Source organism: Carcharodon carcharias, chromosome 11 (assembly GCF_017639515.1).
Source record: "Carcharodon carcharias isolate sCarCar2 chromosome 11, sCarCar2.pri, whole genome shotgun sequence".
NCBI classification, from domain to species: Eukaryota; Metazoa; Chordata; class Chondrichthyes; order Lamniformes; family Lamnidae; genus Carcharodon; species Carcharodon carcharias.
This window is the reverse complement of record NC_054477.1, coordinates 11,178,107-11,195,864: the sequence shown is the minus strand read 5'-3', so window position 1 is coordinate 11,195,864 and position 17,758 is coordinate 11,178,107. Positions and strand designations below refer to the sequence as shown.

Sequence of the window (17,758 nt, the reverse complement as noted above, 5' to 3'; positions counted from 1 at the left end):
CGGGGGCTGGCGGGGAAGCGAGAGAGATCGGGGGCTGGCGGGGAAGCGAGAGAGATCGGGGGCTGGCGGGGAAGCGAGAGAGATCGGGGGCTGGCGGGGAAGCGAGAGAGATCGGGGGCTGGCGGGGAAGCGAGAGAGATCGGGGGCTGGCGGGGAAGCGAGAGAGATCGGGGGCTGGCGGGGAAGCGAGAGAGATCGGGGGCTGGCGGGGAAGCGAGAGAGATCGGGGGCTGGCGGGGAAGCGAGAGAGATCGGGGGCTGGCGGGGAAGCGAGAGAGATCGGGGGCTGGCGGGGAAGCGAGAGAGATCGGGGGCTGGCGGGGAAGCGAGAGAGATCGGGGGCTGGCGGGGAAGCGAGAGAGATCGGGGGCTGGCGGGGAAGCGAGAGAGATCGGGGGCTGGCGGGGAAGCGAGAGAGATCGGGGGCTGGCGGGGAAGCGAGAGAGATCGGGGGCTGGCGGGGAAGCGAGAGAGATCGGGGGCTGGCGGGGAAGCGAGAGAGATCGGGGGCTGGTGGGGAAGCGAGAGAGATCGGGGGCTGGCGGGGAAGCGAGAGAGATCGGGGGCTGGTGGGGAAGCGAGAGAGATCGGGGGCTGGTGGGGAAGCGAGAGAGATCGGGGGCTGGTGGGGAAGCGAGAGAGATCGGGGGCTGGTGGGGAAGCGAGAGAGATCGGGGGCTGGTGGGGAAGCGAGAGAGATCGGGGGCTGGCGGGGAAGCGAGAGAGATCGGGGGCTGGTGGGGAAGCGAGAGAGATCGGGGGCTGGCTGGGGAAGCGAGAGAGATCGGGGGCTGGCGGGGAAGCGAGAGAGATCGGGGGCTGGTGGGGAAGCGAGAGAGATCGGGGGCTGGTGGGGAAGCGAGAGAGATCGGGGGCTGGCGGGGAAGCGAGAGAGATCGGGGGCTGGCGGGGAAGCGAGAGAGATCGGGGGCTGGCGGGGAAGCGAGAGAGATCGGGGGCTGGCGGGGAAGCGAGAGAGATCGGGGGCTGGCGGGGAAGCGAGAGAGATCGGGGGCTGGTGGGGAAGCGAGAGAGATCGGGGGCTGGTGGGGAAGCGAGAGAGATCGGGGGCTGGTGGGGAAGCGAGAGAGATCGGGGGCTGGTGGGGAAGCGAGAGAGATCGGGGGCTGGTGGGGAAGCGAGAGAGATCGGGGGCTGGCGGGGAAGCGAGAGAGATCGGGGGCTGGTGGGGAAGCGAGAGAGATCGGGGGCTGGCGGGGAAGCGAGAGAGATCGGGGGCTGGTGGGGAAGCGAGAGAGATCGGGGGCTGGCTGGGGAAGCGAGAGAGATCGGGGGCTGGCGGGGAAGCGAGAGAGATCGGGGGCTGGCGGGGAAGCGAGAGAGATCGGGGGCTGGCGGGGAAGCGAGAGAGATCGGGGGCTGGTGGGGAAGCGAGAGAGATCGGGGGCTGGCGGGGAAGCGAGAGAGATCGGGGGCTGGCGGGGAAGCGAGAGAGATCGGGGGCTGGCGGGGAAGCGAGAGAGATCGGGGGCTGGCGGGGAAGCGAGAGAGATCGGGGGCTGGCGGGGAAGCGAGAGAGATCGGGGGCTGGCGGGGAAGCGAGAGAGATCGGGGGCTGGCGGGGAAGCGAGAGAGATCGGGGGCTGGCTGGGGAAGCGAGAGAGATCGGGGGCTGGCGGGGAAGCGAGAGAGATCGGGGGCTGGCGGGGAAGCGAGAGAGATCGGGGGCTGGCGGGGAAGCGAGAGAGATCGGGGGCTGGCGGGGAAGCGAGAGAGATCGGGGGCTGGCGGGGAAGCGAGAGAGATCGGGGGCTGGCGGGGAAGCGAGAGAGATCGGGGGCTGGCGGGGAAGCGAGAGAGATCGGGGGCTGGCGGGGAAGCGAGAGAGATCGGGGGCTGGCGGGGAAGCGAGAGAGATCGGGGGCTGGCGGGGAAGCGAGAGAGATCGGGGGCTGGCGGGGAAGCGAGAGAGATCGGGGGCTGGCGGGGAAGCGAGAGAGATCGGGGGCTGGCGGGGAAGCGAGAGAGATCGGGGGCTGGCGGGGAAGCGAGAGAGATCGGGGGCTGGCGGGGAAGCGAGAGAGATCGGGGGCTGGCGGGGAAGCGAGAGAGATCGGGGGCTGGCGGGGAAGCGAGAGAGATCGGGGGCTGGCGGGGAAGCGAGAGAGATCGGGGGCTGGCGGGGAAGCGAGAGAGATCGGGGGCTGGCGGGGAAGCGAGAGAGATCGGGGGCTGGCGGGGAAGCGAGAGAGATCGGGGGCTGGCGGGGAAGCGAGAGAGATCGGGGGCTGGCGGGGAAGCGAGAGAGATCGGGGGCTGGCGGGGAAGCGAGAGAGATCGGGGGCTGGCGGGGAAGCGAGAGAGATCGGGGGCTGGCGGGGAAGCGAGAGAGATCGGGGGCTGGCGGGGAAGCGAGAGAGATCGGGGGCTGGCGGGGAAGCGAGAGAGATCGGGGGCTGGCGGGGAAGCGAGAGAGATCGGGGGCTGGCGGGGAAGCGAGAGAGATCGGGGGCTGGCGGGGAAGCGAGAGAGATCGGGGGCTGGCGGGGAAGCGAGAGAGATCGGGGGCTGGCGGGGCAGCGAGAGAGATCGGGGGCTGGCGGGGCAGCGAGAGAGATCGGGGGCTGGCGGGGCAGCGAGAGAGATCGGGGGCTGGCGGGGCAGCGAGAGAGATCGGGGGATGGCGGGGCAGCGAGAGAGATCGGGGGCTGGCGGGGCAGAGAGAGAGATCGGGGGCTGGCGGGGCAGCGAGAGAGATCGGGGGCTGGCGGGGAAGCGAGAGAGATCGGGGGCTGGCGGGGAAGCGAGAGAGATCGGGGGCTGGCGGGGAAGCGAGAGAGATCGGGGGCTGGCGGGGAAGCGAGAGAGATCGGGGGCTGGCGGGGAAGCGAGAGAGATCGGGGGCTGGCGGGGAAGCGAGAGAGATCGGGGGCTGGCGGGGAAGCGAGAGAGATCGGGGGCTGGCGGGGAAGCGAGAGAGATCGGGGGCTGGCGGGGAAGCGAGAGAGATCGGGGGCTGGCGGGGAAGAGAGAGAGATCGGGGGCTGGCGGGGAAGCGAGAGAGATCGGGGGCTGGCGGGGAAGCGAGAGAGATCGGGGGCTGGCGGGGAAGCGAGAGAGATCGGGGGCTGGCGGGGAAGCGAGAGAGATCGGGGGCTGGCGGGGAAGCGAGAGAGATCGGGGGCTGGCGGGGAAGCGAGAGAGATCGGGGGCTGGCGGGGAAGCGAGAGAGATCGGGGGCTGGCGGGGAAGCGAGAGAGATCGGGGGCTGGCGGGGAAGCGAGAGAGATCGGGGGCTGGCGGGGAAGCGAGAGAGATCGGGGGCTGGCGGGGAAGCGAGAGAGATCGGGGGCTGGCGGGGAAGCGAGAGAGATCGGGGGCTGGCGGGGAAGCGAGAGAGATCGGGGGCTGGCGGGGAAGCGAGAGAGATCGGGGGCTGGCGGGGAAGCGAGAGAGATCGGGGGCTGGCGGGGAAGCGAGAGAGATCGGGGGCTGGCGGGGAAGCGAGAGAGATCGGGGGCTGGCGGGGAAGCGAGAGAGATCGGGGGCTGGCGGGGAAGCGAGAGAGATCGGGGGCTGGCGGGGAAGAGAGAGAGATCGGGGGCTGGCGGGGAAGAGAGAGAGATCGGGGGCTGGCGGGGAAGAGAGAGAGATCGGGGGCTGGCGGGGAAGAGAGAGAGATCGGGGGCTGGCGGGGAAGAGAGAGAGAGGGGGCGGGCGGGGAAGAGAGAGAGAGGGGGCGGGCGGGGAAGAGAGAGAGAGGGGGCGGGTGGGGAAGAGAGAGAGAGGGGGCGGGTGGGGAAGAGAGAGAGAGGGGGCGGGTGGGGAAGAGAGAGAGAGGGGGCGGGTGGGGAAGAGAGAGAGAGGGGGCGGGTGGGGAAGAGAGAGAGAGGGGGCGGGTGGGGAAGAGAGAGAGAGGGGGCGGGTGGGGAAGAGAGAGAGAGGGGGCGGGGTGGGGAAGAGAGAGAGAGGGGGCGGGTGGGGAAGAGAGAGAGAGGGGGCGGGTGGGGAAGAGAGAGAGAGGGGGCGGGTGGGGAAGAGAGAGAGAGGGGGCGGGTGGGGAAGAGAGAGAGAGGGGGCGGGTGGGGAAGAGAGAGAGAGGGGGCGGGTGGGGAAGAGAGAGAGAGGGGGCGGGTGGGGAAGAGAGAGAGAGGGGGCGGGTGGGGAAGAGAGAGAGAGGGGGCGGGTGGGGAAGAGAGAGAGAGGGGGCGGGTGGGGAAGAGAGAGAGAGGGGGCGGGTGGGGAAGAGAGAGAGAGGGGGCGGGTGGGGAAGAGAGAGAGAGGGGGCGGGTGGGGAAGAGAGAGAGAGGGGGCGGGTGGGGAAGAGAGAGAGAGGGGGCGGGTGGGGAAGAGAGAGAGAGGGGGCGGGTGGGGAAGAGAGAGAGAGGGGGCGGGTGGGGAAGAGAGAGAGAGGGGGCGGGTGGGGAAGAGAGAGAGAGGGGGCGGGTGGGGAAGAGAGAGAGAGGGGGCGGGTGGGGAAGAGAGAGAGAGGGGGCGGGTGGGGAAGAGAGAGAGAGGGGGCGGGTGGGGAAGAGAGAGAGAGGGGGCGGGTGGGGAAGAGAGAGAGAGGGGGCGGGTGGGGAAGAGAGAGAGAGGGGGCGGGTGGGGAAGAGAGAGAGAGGGGGCGGGTGGGGAAGAGAGAGAGAGGGGGCGGGTGGGGAAGAGAGAGAGAGGGGGCGGGTGGGGAAGAGAGAGAGAGGGGGCGGGTGGGGAAGAGAGAGAGAGGGGGCGGGTGGGGAAGAGAGAGAGAGGGGGCGGGTGGGGAAGAGAGAGAGAGGGGGCGGGTGGGGAAGAGAGAGAGAGGGGGCGGGTGGGGAAGAGAGAGAGAGGGGGCGGGTGGGGAAGAGAGAGAGAGGGGGCGGGTGGGGAAGAGAGAGAGAGGGGGCGGGTGGGGAAGAGAGAGAGAGGGGGCGGGTGGGGAAGAGAGAGAGAGGGGGCGGGTGGGGAAGAGAGAGAGAGGGGGCGGGTGGGGAAGAGAGAGAGAGGGGGCGGGTGGGGAAGAGAGAGAGAGGGGGCGGGTGGGGAAGAGAGAGAGAGGGGGCGGGTGGGGAAGAGAGAGAGAGGGGGCGGGTGGGGAAGAGAGAGAGAGGGGGCGGGTGGGGAAGAGAGAGAGAGGGGGCGGGTGGGGAAGAGAGAGAGAGGGGGCGGGTGGGGAAGAGAGAGAGAGGGGGCGGGTGGGGAAGAGAGAGAGAGGGGGCGGGTGGGGAAGAGAGAGAGAGGGGGCGGGTGGGGAAGAGAGAGAGAGGGGGCGGGTGGGGAAGAGAGAGAGAGGGGGCGGGTGGGGAAGAGAGAGAGAGGGGGCGGGTGGGGAAGAGAGAGAGAGGGGGCGGGTGGGGAAGAGAGAGAGAGGGGGCGGGTGGGGAAGAGAGAGAGAGGGGGCGGGTGGGGAAGAGAGAGAGAGGGGGCGGGTGGGGAAGAGAGAGAGAGGGGGCGGGTGGGGAAGAGAGAGAGAGGGGGCGGGTGGGGAAGAGAGAGAGAGGGGGCGGGTGGGGAAGAGAGAGAGAGGGGGCGGGTGGGGAAGAGAGAGAGAGGGGGCGGGTGGGGAAGAGAGAGAGAGGGGGCGGGTGGGGAAGAGAGAGAGAGGGGGCGGGTGGGGAAGAGAGAGAGAGGGGGCGGGTGGGGAAGAGAGAGAGAGGGGGCGGGTGGGGAAGAGAGAGAGAGGGGGCGGGTGGGGAAGAGAGAGAGAGGGGGCGGGTGGGGAAGAGAGAGAGAGGGGGCGGGTGGGGAAGAGAGAGAGAGGGGGCGGGTGGGGAAGAGAGAGAGAGGGGGCGGGTGGGGAAGAGAGAGAGAGGGGGCGGGTGGGGAAGAGAGAGAGAGGGGGCGGGTGGGGAAGAGAGAGAGAGGGGGCGGGTGGGGAAGAGAGAGAGAGGGGGCGGGTGGGGAAGAGAGAGAGAGGGGGCGGGTGGGGAAGAGAGAGAGAGGGGGCGGGTGGGGAAGAGAGAGAGAGGGGGCGGGTGGGGAAGAGAGAGAGAGGGGGCGGGTGGGGAAGAGAGAGAGAGGGGGCGGGTGGGGAAGAGAGAGAGAGGGGGCGGGTGGGGAAGAGAGAGAGAGGGGGCGGGTGGGGAAGAGAGAGAGAGGGGGCGGGTGGGGAAGAGAGAGAGAGGGGGCGGGTGGGGAAGAGAGAGAGAGGGGGCGGGTGGGGAAGAGAGAGAGAGGGGGCGGGTGGGGAAGAGAGAGAGAGGGGGCGGGTGGGGAAGAGAGAGAGAGGGGGCGGGTGGGGAAGAGAGAGAGAGGGGGCGGGTGGGGAAGAGAGAGAGAGGGGGCGGGTGGGGAAGAGAGAGAGAGGGGGCGGGTGGGGAAGAGAGAGAGAGGGGGCGGGTGGGGAAGAGAGAGAGAGGGGGCGGGTGGGGAAGAGAGAGAGAGGGGGCGGGTGGGGAAGAGAGAGAGAGGGGGCGGGTGGGGAAGAGAGAGAGAGGGGGCGGGTGGGGAAGAGAGAGAGAGGGGGCGGGTGGGGAAGAGAGAGAGAGGGGGCGGGTGGGGAAGAGAGAGAGAGGGGGCGGGTGGGGAAGAGAGAGAGAGGGGGCGGGTGGGGAAGAGAGAGAGAGGGGGCGGGTGGGGAAGAGAGAGAGAGGGGGCGGGTGGGGAAGAGAGAGAGAGGGGGCGGGTGGGGAAGAGAGAGAGAGGGGGCGGGTGGGGAAGAGAGAGAGAGGGGGCGGGTGGGGAAGAGAGAGAGAGGGGGCGGGTGGGGAAGAGAGAGAGGGGGGGCGGGTGGGGAAGAGAGAGAGGGGGGCGGGTGGGGAAGAGAGAGAGGGGGGGCGGGTGGGGAAGAGAGAGAGGGGGGCGGGTGGGGAAGAGAGAGAGAGGGGGCGGGTGGGGAAGAGAGAGAGGGGGCGGGTGGGGAAGAGAGAAAGGGGGCGGGTGGGGAAGAGAGAAAGGGGGCGGGTGGGGAAGAGAGAGAGGGGGCGGGTGGGGAAGAGAGAAAGGGGGCGGGTGGGGAAGAGAGAGAGGGGGCGGGTGGGGAAGAGAGAGAGGGGGCGGGTGGGGAAGAGAGAGAGGGGGCGGGTGGGGAAGAGAGAGAGGGGGCGGGTGGGGAAGAGAGAGAGGGGGCGGGTGGGGAAGAGAGAGAGGGGGCGGGTGGGGAAGAGAGAGAGGGGGCGGGTGGGGAAGAGAGAGGGGGCGGGTGGGGAAGAGAGAGAGGGGGCGGGTGGGGAAAAGAGAGAGGGCTGGTGGGGAAAAGAGAGAGGGCTGGTGGGGAAAAGAGAGAGGGCTGGTGGGGAAAAGAGAGAGGGCTGGTGGGGAAAAGAGAGAGGGCTGGTGGGGAAAAGAGAGAGGGCTGGTGGGGAAAAGAGAGAGGGCTGGTGGGGAAAAGAGAGAGGGCTGGTGGGGAAAAGAGAGAGGGCTGGTGGGGAAAAGAGAGAGGGCTGGTGGGGAAAAGAGAGAGGGCTGGTGGGGAAAAGAGAGAGGGCTGGTGGGGAAAAGAGAGAGGGCTGGTGGGGAAAAGAGAGAGGGCTGGTGGGGAAAAGAGAGAGGGCTGGTGGGGAAAAGAGAGAGGGCTGGTGGGGAAAAGAGAGAGGGCTGGTGGGGAAAAGAGAGAGGGCTGGTGGGGAAAAGAGAGAGGGCTGGTGGGGAAAAGAGAGAGGGCTGGTGGGGAAAGAGAGAGGGCTGGTGGGGAAAAGAGAGAGGGCTGGTGGGGAAAAGAGAGAGGGCTGGTGGGGAAAAGAGAGAGGGCTGGTGGGGAAAAGAGAGAGGGCTGGTGGGGAAAAGAGAGAGGGCTGGTGGGGAAAGAGAGAGGGCTGGTGGGGAAAAGAGAGAGGGCTGGTGGGGAAAAGAGAGAGGGCTGGTGGGGAAAAGAGAGAGGGCTGGTGGGGAAAAGAGAGAGGGCTGGTGGGGAAAAGAGAGAGGGCTGGTGGGGAAAAGAGAGAGGGCTGGTGGGGAAAAGAGAGAGGGCTGGTGGGGAAAAGAGAGAGGGCTGGTGGGGAAAAGAGAGAGGGCTGGTGGGGAAAAGAGAGAGGGCTGGTGGGGAAAAGAGAGAGGGCTGGTGGGGAAAAGAGAGAGGGCTGGTGGGGAAAAGAGAGAGGGCTGGTGGGGAAAAGAGAGAGATCCAGAGAGAGAAAAACTATTTCCTTTGGTGGAGTTATGGAGCTAAAAATTAGAACTAGGCCGTTTTGGGAACCACTTCTTCATACAAAGGGTCGGGGTCCATCCCAACCTCAAAATAAACTATTCAGGCTGCCGATAAATTGAAAATTTCAAAGCTGAGATTCACAGAGTTCCGAAGAGGAGTTATATTGGATTTGAAACATGAACAGTATTTCTCTCCATAGATGCTGTCAGACCTGAGATTCACAGCACTTTATTTTCATTTCAGATTTCCGGCACTCAGTATTTCTTTTATTCATAGATTATTAGCCAAGAATATTAAGGGTAATAGAGGCAAGGCAGGTAGTGTGCAGATCAGCCATGAACTAATTGAATGGCAAAACAGGCTCCGGCAGCTGAATAGCCTCCTCCTGTTTGTGTGTGTCATGTCCAGTACAGACATGAAGATACTAAGCAATTTTAAAGCTAAAAGCTATATTTCTACAAATTGACACAAAGTTGTTTAAGATGGCTGTAGCATGTCATAAGACTTGGTAGCACTCAGCTCCAAACTGCCCTGAAACTAAACCAAATGTTGAATTAATATGGACAATCACAGCCACTTGAGAGATTCCCACCTTGTTTAAAGGCTGGACGAAAACCTTTATAAATTATTCAGGCTGCCGATAAATTGAAAATTTCAAAGCTCAGATTCACAGAATTCCGAAGAGGAGTTATATTGGATTTGAAACATGGGGTTTGCTAACAACTCATCTCCACGTTTCACTGGGGCATCAAAACTCAATGGGTGTTAACGAATGTTAAATGTTGTGATGGCTCCTCATGCCAAAAGCGAAGACCTTGGCTGTCTGAAACACTACGTGCAAAGCCACATCACAAGATGTTTACCAGTCTAACATAACACCTTATTTTGAAAAGGACCTGAATTTGCAACAGGTCACATGGATAAGGCAGCCATTTTGCTACTTGATTTTTTAAGATTTAACAGCAGGATCTGCTTTGAAACAGATACCATCTGGAACACCACCTAAGCCATCAAACCAGCTGCAAGGCAACTATGCAGCCAAGCTATACCTTGAAAGTGAGGAAAGGATTTTCCCCCCACCAAATCCCTTTCAACTTGAAGTTCACCTGACGCGGACCTCCTGGCAATTGAACTGTAAAAAGATTTGCAGCTTACTAAGCATCCTTTGCTTCTACCAGACCTCTAACCCAGCTCAAGCTGCAATTCGTCCAATAAAGTACAGGCGTGCTACAGAGGCTGAAATAATTCCAGATTGTGATCGTATTTTTTCCTTCATCTGAAATTTTTGTGCGAGAAGCAACATGAGACAGCACGTTCAACCTCCAGGACAAACATGAGGTAATAAATAATCTCTAAATTCACAAAAGCTTGCTGCTGGAAATTATTTCAATTGGGACAAATCACTGAGGGTAGGAAAACAAATTAACCCCATGCCTTAAAAACATTTTGACCACAGACAACAATGAAATAAATACATAATCTCAGTCCATGACACTATCAACTATACTACTTTTTGCCCCAAACATAAATGGATTCAAAATTGGTTTAGTTGTTGGAGAGAGAGGGTGATGACAGAAGGATGCTTTAATGACTGGAAGCCAGTGTCCAGTGCCTTACCATAGGGACCTGTGCAGTGTCCCCTACTATTCGTCATTTATATAAACTACATAGATGACTATTTAGGGGTAGGGTTAGTAAGTTTGCAGGTGACACAAAGATTGGCCAGGTGGTTAACAGTAAGGTTGAGTGCCTTGGACTACAGGAAGATATAAACAGGATGGTCAAATGGGCAGATAAGTGGCAGATGGAAAAGTGTGAGGTGATACGTTTTGGAAGGAGTAATTTGACAAGGAAGTATTCAATTAACAGCATGACACTAGGAAGTTCTGAGTACAAAGGGACCTTGGAGTGTGTGTCCATAGATCCCTGAAGACCGAGGGGCATGTTAGTGAGGTGGTGAAAAAGGCATATGGGACACTTGCCTTTATCAATCGAGGCACAGATTATAAAAGTAGGGAGGTCATGTTGGAGTTGTGTAGAACCTTGGTGAGGCCACAGCTGGAGTACTGTGTGCAGTTTTGGCCGCCACATTATAGGAAGGATGTGATTGCACTGGAGGGGTTGCAGAGGGGATTCACCAGGATGTTGCCTGGGATGAAACATTTAAGTTATGAAGAGAGGTTGGATAGACTTGGTTGTTTTCATTGGAGCAGAGAAGACTGAGGGGTGACCTGATCGAGGTGTACAAGATTATGAGGGGCATGGACAGGGTGGATAGGGAGCAGCTGTTCCTCTTAACTGAAGTGTCAGTCACAAGGGGACATAAGTTCAAGGTGAGGGGCAGGAGGTTTAGGGGGGGATGTGAGGAAAAACTTTTTTATCCAGAGGGTGGTGACGGTCTGGAATGCGCTGCCTGGGAGGGTGGTGGAGGCAGGTTGCCTAACATCCTTTAAAAAGTACCTGGATGGGCACTTGGCATGGCCCATAGCCTTGAATGTTATGACAAGTGCTGCTAAATGGGATTAGGTAGGTAGGTCAGGTGTTTCTCACGTGTCGGTGCAGACTCGATGGGCCTAAGGGCCTCTTCTTCTCTGAGATTCTGAATTAATGGTGCGTGTAGAAGGTTCCCCACCACACCCACACCCTCCCCAATTTTTCTCTTCCCCCATTTTTAGGGTTTATTTTGTAGTTGCTTTGACAAAAGCAGCTACTCAGATTGGTACAACATTGAATTTGGCAAAATGGCCAGAGACCCCAGCTGTTGAATAAGTACTGAAAGAAAAAGAGCATAAAATAAACATCTTGAAATTTATGAATAGAATTGCACTCAGATGTTGTGCTTTGGTCTTTCTTTTGTTGACCCACTGACCTCTGGATTTTTAGCAAGTCCCAAATTTCACTAGGATCAATAAAGTACAACTCCACGAGATCCTTTACTAACTATGTTCTCGGTGCCTGCTTATGCTGAGCCAACAGTTCACAGCAACCACTAATGATTCTTTTTTGTCCTTATTCCTAATTGCTGCTTAAATTGTTTCTATTTTCACCCTTTCTTCTGCTGCACCTATTCCTGTTATCCTTTCCAATAATACTCTACTGTCAAGCTTAATTGTCACTGGGCTACTAGTCCAGAGACCCAGGGCAAAGTTCTGGGGACCCGGGTTCAAATCTCACTAGGGCAGATGGTAACATTTCAATCAATAAAAATCAGAAATTAACAGTCTGATGATGACTATGAAACCATTGCCAATTGTCATGAAAACCCATCTGGTTCACTAATGTCGTTTAGGGAAGAAAATCTGCCACCCTTACCTGGTCTGGCCTACATGACTCCAGACCCACAGTAATGTGGTTGACTCCTAAATACCCTCCGAACAAGGGTAATTAGGGATGGGCAATAAATGCTGGCAGAGGCAGCAATGAATGACCTAGCCAGCCATGAATGAATAAAAAGAAAATTCAACACCTCTATTTGAACCTATATTTTAGACCCTGAACTCTTCACTGGCAAAATATAGTTTAAAAGTATTTTCTGTCAAGTTACTGATTGGAGATACTGCTGCTAACTTCAACATCCTGTACACTTCAGTTTCTAACCAAGGCCTGATGTAATGAGAAATTCCCCACCAACCACCAACAATTTAAGCTGTGGTTTTCACACTGTGGTTTCCAACAGAAACAATGGCATTTACTCTTTTCTCCCAAGCTACTCATGCGGATTTTTCAAACTAAAATATCTTTTGATTGCCTTAGAATTTTATTTAGGCACCCAATTTGCACAAAGCATGCTTCCAAATCGATCAATGTGATAACGAGCAATGGGTGCGTCTTTGTGGTATTGGCTGAGGAATTATGAGTCAGAATGCGAGAGGGGGCTAAAGTAAATGTAAAATACTGCAATGTTGGAAATCTAAGATAAAAACAAAGCGCTGGAAAAGCTCAGCAGGTCTGGAAGCAGCTCTGAACAAACGGAGTTAACAGTTGAGTCAAATGAAGACAGAAGAGGAGTCACATCTGACTACAAGACAATGGCTCCTTATCACCCCACCAGCCTCCGCATTCAAAGAATCATCCTCTGCCATTTCCGCCAACTCCAGCATGATGCCCCCACCCCCCCACCGGCATTCCACAGGGATCGTTCCCTCCGGGACACCTGACACCCTGGTCCACTCATCCATCACCCCATACACCTCAACCCCCTCCTACTGCACTTTCCCATGCAACCGCAGAAGGTGCAACACCTGACCCTGTACTTCCCCTCTCCTCACCATCCAAGGGCCCAAACACTCCTTTCAAGTGAAGCAGCACTTCACTTGCACTTCCCTCAATTTAGTCTACTGCATTCGTTGCTCCCAATGCGGCTTCCTCTACATTGGAGAGACTAAACGCAGACTGGGTGACCGCTTTGCAGAATATCTTCGGTCTGTCCGCAAGCATGACCCAGACCTCCCTGTTGCTTGCCATTTCAACACTCCACCCTGCTCTCATGCCCACATGTCTGTCCTTGGCTTGCTGCATTGTTCCAGTGAAGCTCAACACAAACTGGAGGAACAGCATCTCATCTTCTGACTAGGCACTTTACAGCCTTCCGGACTGAATATTGAGTTCAACAATTTTAGATCTTGAACTCTCTCTTCCATCCCCACCCCCTTTCCGATTCCCCCCCCCCCAACTTTTTTTCCCAATAATTTATATAGGTATTTCTTTTCCTACCTATTTCCATTATTTTTAAATGTATTTCCATCCATTGTTTTATCTCTACCTTTTAGCCTATTTCGATCCCTTCCCTTCACCCCACCCTATCCCCACTAGGGCTATCTGTACCTTGCTTGTCCTGTTTTCTATCCTAAATTAGCACATTCCTTAGATAATATCACCACTTTCAACACCCCTCTTTGTCCTTTTGTCTGTGACATCTTTTGGTTATCTCCACCTATCACTGGCCCTCTATCCAACTCCACCCCCCCGGCACCAAACCAACTTATATTTCACCTCTTTTCTATTTTTACTTAGTTCTGTTGAAGAGTCATACAGACTCGAAACGTTAATTGTGTTCCTCTCCGCAGATGCCACCAGACCTGCTGAGTTTTTCCAGGTATTTTTATTTTTATTTTATTCTAGATTCTCTACAGGCAACCTGTAATATTCCTTATGAAAGCTGGGACAGTTTCAAGTGCTTACTCAGAAAATAGAGTACAACAGGGAGAAAACTATAAAACAAAGAAGATAGTTGTCCTGGATTACCACACGTCATGGTTTAATTTATTCTAGATTGATAATGTAGATTTTACCTGCTGTCCCAAGTATTTGAGTCCATCGAGATTCACCTTCCACTCAATGACAAGATGATATTGTCCTTTCTTTCCGCCCCAGATCCTCACTAAGAAACATGAAACAGAAGTATCAAGGCGGTCTGGCATCAAGCCAAAGTCTAGACTCCTCCATGTTGGATTCTGCAACACAAGTAAAAAAAAATTAACCAGTGTAACCAATTAACTGTGTATAGTAGAAAATGTAAAGAAAAAAGACTTTCTATAGCACCTTTTACAGCCACAGGATATTCGCAAGTCTTTACTTGTACTTTTGAAGTGTAGTTATTGCTACAATCTAGAAAACGCAGCAGCCAATTTGCCCACAGAAAGCGAGAACAAAAAGCAATGCAATCATGACCAGAAAGTATTTTTTTTTAGTGATGGCGATTGAGTGATAAACATTGACCAGGACATGAGGGAGAATTCCCCTGCTGCTCTTTGAAATAGTGCCATGGGATCTTTTACATCCACCTGACGGAATGGGCCTTGATTCAATGTCTCATCCAAAAATAGCAGCTCTGGCAATGGAGAACGCCCTTAACACAGCCTTGATATTTCTGTGCTCAAGTCCTGGAGTTCAGTTTTATAACAATCTTATAAATCTGAAGAAAAAACAGACCTTTTTGAAGGCCTTTTGAAAATCCAGGCAAATTACATCCGCTACATTACCATCGTCTACTTTCTCTGTTGCCTCAACAAAATTTAACATAATTCAAACGAGATTTTCCGTTTTGAAATCTACGCTGACTGTTCATTACTAAATTTTCCATTTCTATATCTTCTTCTATTCTCTCCTTTAGTAGGCATTCCATTATTTTTCCCACTAACAATGTTATGCTGACTGGTCTGTATTTTCCTGGAGATAGTCTGTCCCCTTACACAGTCTCAGAATAATTTAAGACTGAGATGAGGAGGAATTTCTTCAGAGGATGGTGAATTTTTGAAATTCTCCACCATAGAGGGCTGTGGAACATGCTCAATGACTGAGCTTCAAGACAGAAATCGACAGACATTGTTTGAAATTTAAACCAGGTAGCTTGACCCTAATTGGTCAAGGCATTGCCCTGAGGAATGAGTCAGCTCACTTATTTTGCTTAGCTGAAACAGGCACAAAGTAACAGGACAATTCTTGGCCACAGTTTGCTGGAAAGACTCAGCAGGTCTGACAACATCTGTGGAGTGAAAGACAGAGTTAATGTTTCAAGTCCATATGACTCTTCTTCAGAAGAAGAGAAGTAAAAATGTGGTGAAATATATACTGTGAAAGGAGGTGGAGCAGGTAAAGCTGGATAGAAGGCCAGTGATAGGTGGAAGCAAAGGAGAGATTGCAAAAGATGTCATAAACAAAAGGTCGAAGGGGTGTTGATGGTGGTGATACTGGCTAAAGGAGGTGCAAATGGTGACATTAAGAGTAGAAAGCAGGATGAGCAAGTGACAGATTGCCCTAGTGAGGGTGGGGAGGGGACAGTGTGGAGAAAAAAGATCGAAATAGGCTAAAAGTTGGGGATAAAACAATGAATCGAAACACATTTTAAAAATAAGAAAAAGGTGGGAAAAAATGTACATATAAAAATTAAAATAAATATTGAGAAAAAGGGGATCAAAAAGAATGAAGGAGAGAGTTCTTGATCTGAAGTTGTTGAACTCAATGTTAAGTCCGGAAGGCTGTAAAGTGCTTAGTCAGAAGATGAGGTGCTGTTCCTCCAGTTTGCGTTGAGTTTCACTGGAACAATGCAGCAGGCCAAGGACGGACATGTGGGCATGAGAGCAGGATGGTGTGTTGAAATGGCAAGCGACAGGAAGGTCTGGGTCATGCTTGCTGACAGACCGAAGGTATTCCGCAAAACAGTCACCCAGTCTGCATTTGGTCTCTCCAATGTAGAGGAGACTGCATTGGGAGCAGCGAATGCAGTAGGCCAAATTGAAAGAAGTACAAGTGAAAAGAGTGTTTGGGCCCTTGGGCGGTGAGGTGGCGGCAGGGGCGTGGTAGTAAAAGGGGGACATCCTGGTCCAATCCTCCATCACCCCCTACACGTCAACCCCCTCCCATGCAATCGCAGAAGGTGCAACACCCGCCCCTTTACTTCCCCCCCTCCTCACCGTCCAAGGGCCCAAACACTCCTTTCACTTGCACTTCCCTCAATTTGATCTACTGCATTCGCTGCTTCCAATGCAGTCTCCTCTACATTGGAGACACCAAACGCAGGCTGTCCACAAGCATGAGCCAGGCCTTCCTGTCGCCTGCCATTTCAACACACCGCCCTGCTCTCATGCCCATATATCTGTCCTTGGCCCGCTGCAATGTTCCACTGAAGCTCAACTCAAACTGGAGGAACAGCACCTCATCTTACAATTAGGCACTTGACAGCCTTCCGGATTTAACACTGAGTTCAACAACTTCAGGTCATGAACTCTCTCCTCCATGCTCACCCCTTTTTGATCCCCTTTTTTCAATATCTATTTTTTAATTTTTATATATATTTTTTCCCTATTTCTATTATTTTAAAAATGTATTTCCATTCATTGTTTTATCCCCACCTTTTAGCCTTTTTTGATCTTTTTTCCCCACACTGTCCCCTCCCACCACCCCACCCCCACTAGGGCAATCTGTCACTTGCTCATCCTGCTTTCTACTCTTAATGTCACCATTTGCACCTCCTTTAGCCAGTATCACCACCATCAACACCCCTTCAAACTTTTGTTAATGACATATTTTGCAATCTCTCCTTTGCCTCCACCTATCACTGGCCTTCTATCCAGCTTCACCTGTCCCAACCCCCTTAAACAGTAGATATTTCACCACATTTCTACTTCCCTTTAGTTCTGAAGAAGTGTCATACTGACTCAAAACGTTAACTCTGTCTTTCTCTCCACATGCTTTCAGACCTGCGGAGCTTTTCCAGCAATTTTTGTTTTTGTTTCAGATTTCCAGCATCTGGGGTATTTTGCTTTTATCTTGACTAATCAGGGTCAAGCTGCCTGGTTTAAATTTCAAACAATGTTTGGCAGTTAACTGTCAATCATCATCACTGGTGCATTCTCCATGGCAACACCACTTGCTAACCAATCAGCACTCACTTTACATACAATATAAATTGTTGTCTTGCCGTTATATTGGTTTTCTTGCGAGTTCTTTGATGAGTGCAAGGTGAAAAGCTCAGATGTGCCTCTTTTCTCAGCAGTACTTTTAATTTATTCAATACATCGCTGCTTAAATACACTTAACTCATTGCTCATTTCAGCAACATCCTGTCTACCCATTTTATCAGCCTAATAAATACGCAGAAAAATAATTTTATATTTCTTTAACTCTATTGTTACCTGTGGGTTTATCCTGCCTATCCCGCAATGGTGAAGTTGCCATCACTTTTTTTTTAAGTTCATGTATCTGAAGTATTTGACTGTTTTGTTGTATTTTCTTGAGAATTGCTGCTCTTTGCCTTTTTTTATTTCTCTAATCACTTTGTATTCTCTTACCCTGCACGCCTGTTTATGTATAAAACCTCAATTGTTTCCTTGTCTTTATTCATCCATGGAGTTTAGCGGAATGTATTTTCCTGCACGCTGTTCAACACCATTTTAAAATGGCTGCCATTTTTGTCTTAAATCATGCTTTGCCAGTATCTTGTCCATTTTATTTTCCCAACTTCTATTCTCAACTCCTTAAAAAAATCAGCTTTTCTCCAATCTTTTAGCTTGGTTTTAGACATTCTTCTGTCCTTCACTATCATAAAGCAGCTATGGTCACTATTAAGTGGTCACTATTTCATTTCTCTAATTTACTCTGGTTCCTTCCCCAATACTACATCCAATAGAGAATTTTTCCCCATTGGGCTTTTTACATATTGGGTTAGAAAGCAGTCCTATACACAAGGGAACTTCATTCCCTTACCCCTTTATCTACCTATTCTGTCCAACTAATATCAGGGTAGTTGAAATCGCTTCTGCTTATTCTATTTTTTTTACTCAATTCCCTCATTTGTTTGCATATTTCTTCCTCCTCTTTCCATCCACTATTAGATGCCTGCAGACTACGCCTGAACAATCTTTCTTTACCTTTCACCCCTATCCATATTGTCTTGATAACTGTGTCCCTTTTTTCTACTGCTATTATGTTACCCTGAATAAATACAGTCACTCCACCTTTCCCTTTATCTTTTCTAAACATGTTATACTAGCCAAAGTTTAATTCAGCATCCTGATTTTTCTGCAGTTATATTCCCGACGGATGTTTGGCTCTCCCCAACACTATTTCCTCCAGTTCCCCCACTGTATTCATGCAAAAACATTTTATTAATTTTAACAAGATTTCCTCTCATTTTATGTTTATACATTTTTTTAAGACTCAGATTCCATAACTATTTTCCCTGTGCCAGTGTTCTTCCTTACTTTATTTTTTCCTGTGCTCTCCTGCCATTTT

At 54.0% G+C, this 17,758-nt stretch overlaps 1 protein-coding gene across 3 annotated transcripts in view; it reads right to left on the bottom strand.

Moving 5' to 3' along the window:
• uvrag (UV radiation resistance associated gene) overlaps nt 1-17,758 on the bottom strand; it is a 334,856-nt gene that overhangs the window by 259,605 nt on the left and 57,493 nt on the right. For all 3 annotated transcript variants that reach the window (XM_041198896.1, XM_041198894.1, XM_041198893.1), the window contains one exon: nt 13,318-13,479. In XM_041198896.1, the coding sequence (XP_041054830.1) occupies nt 13,318-13,479 (162 nt within the window). The remainder of the gene's footprint in view (nt 1-13,317; nt 13,480-17,758) is intronic.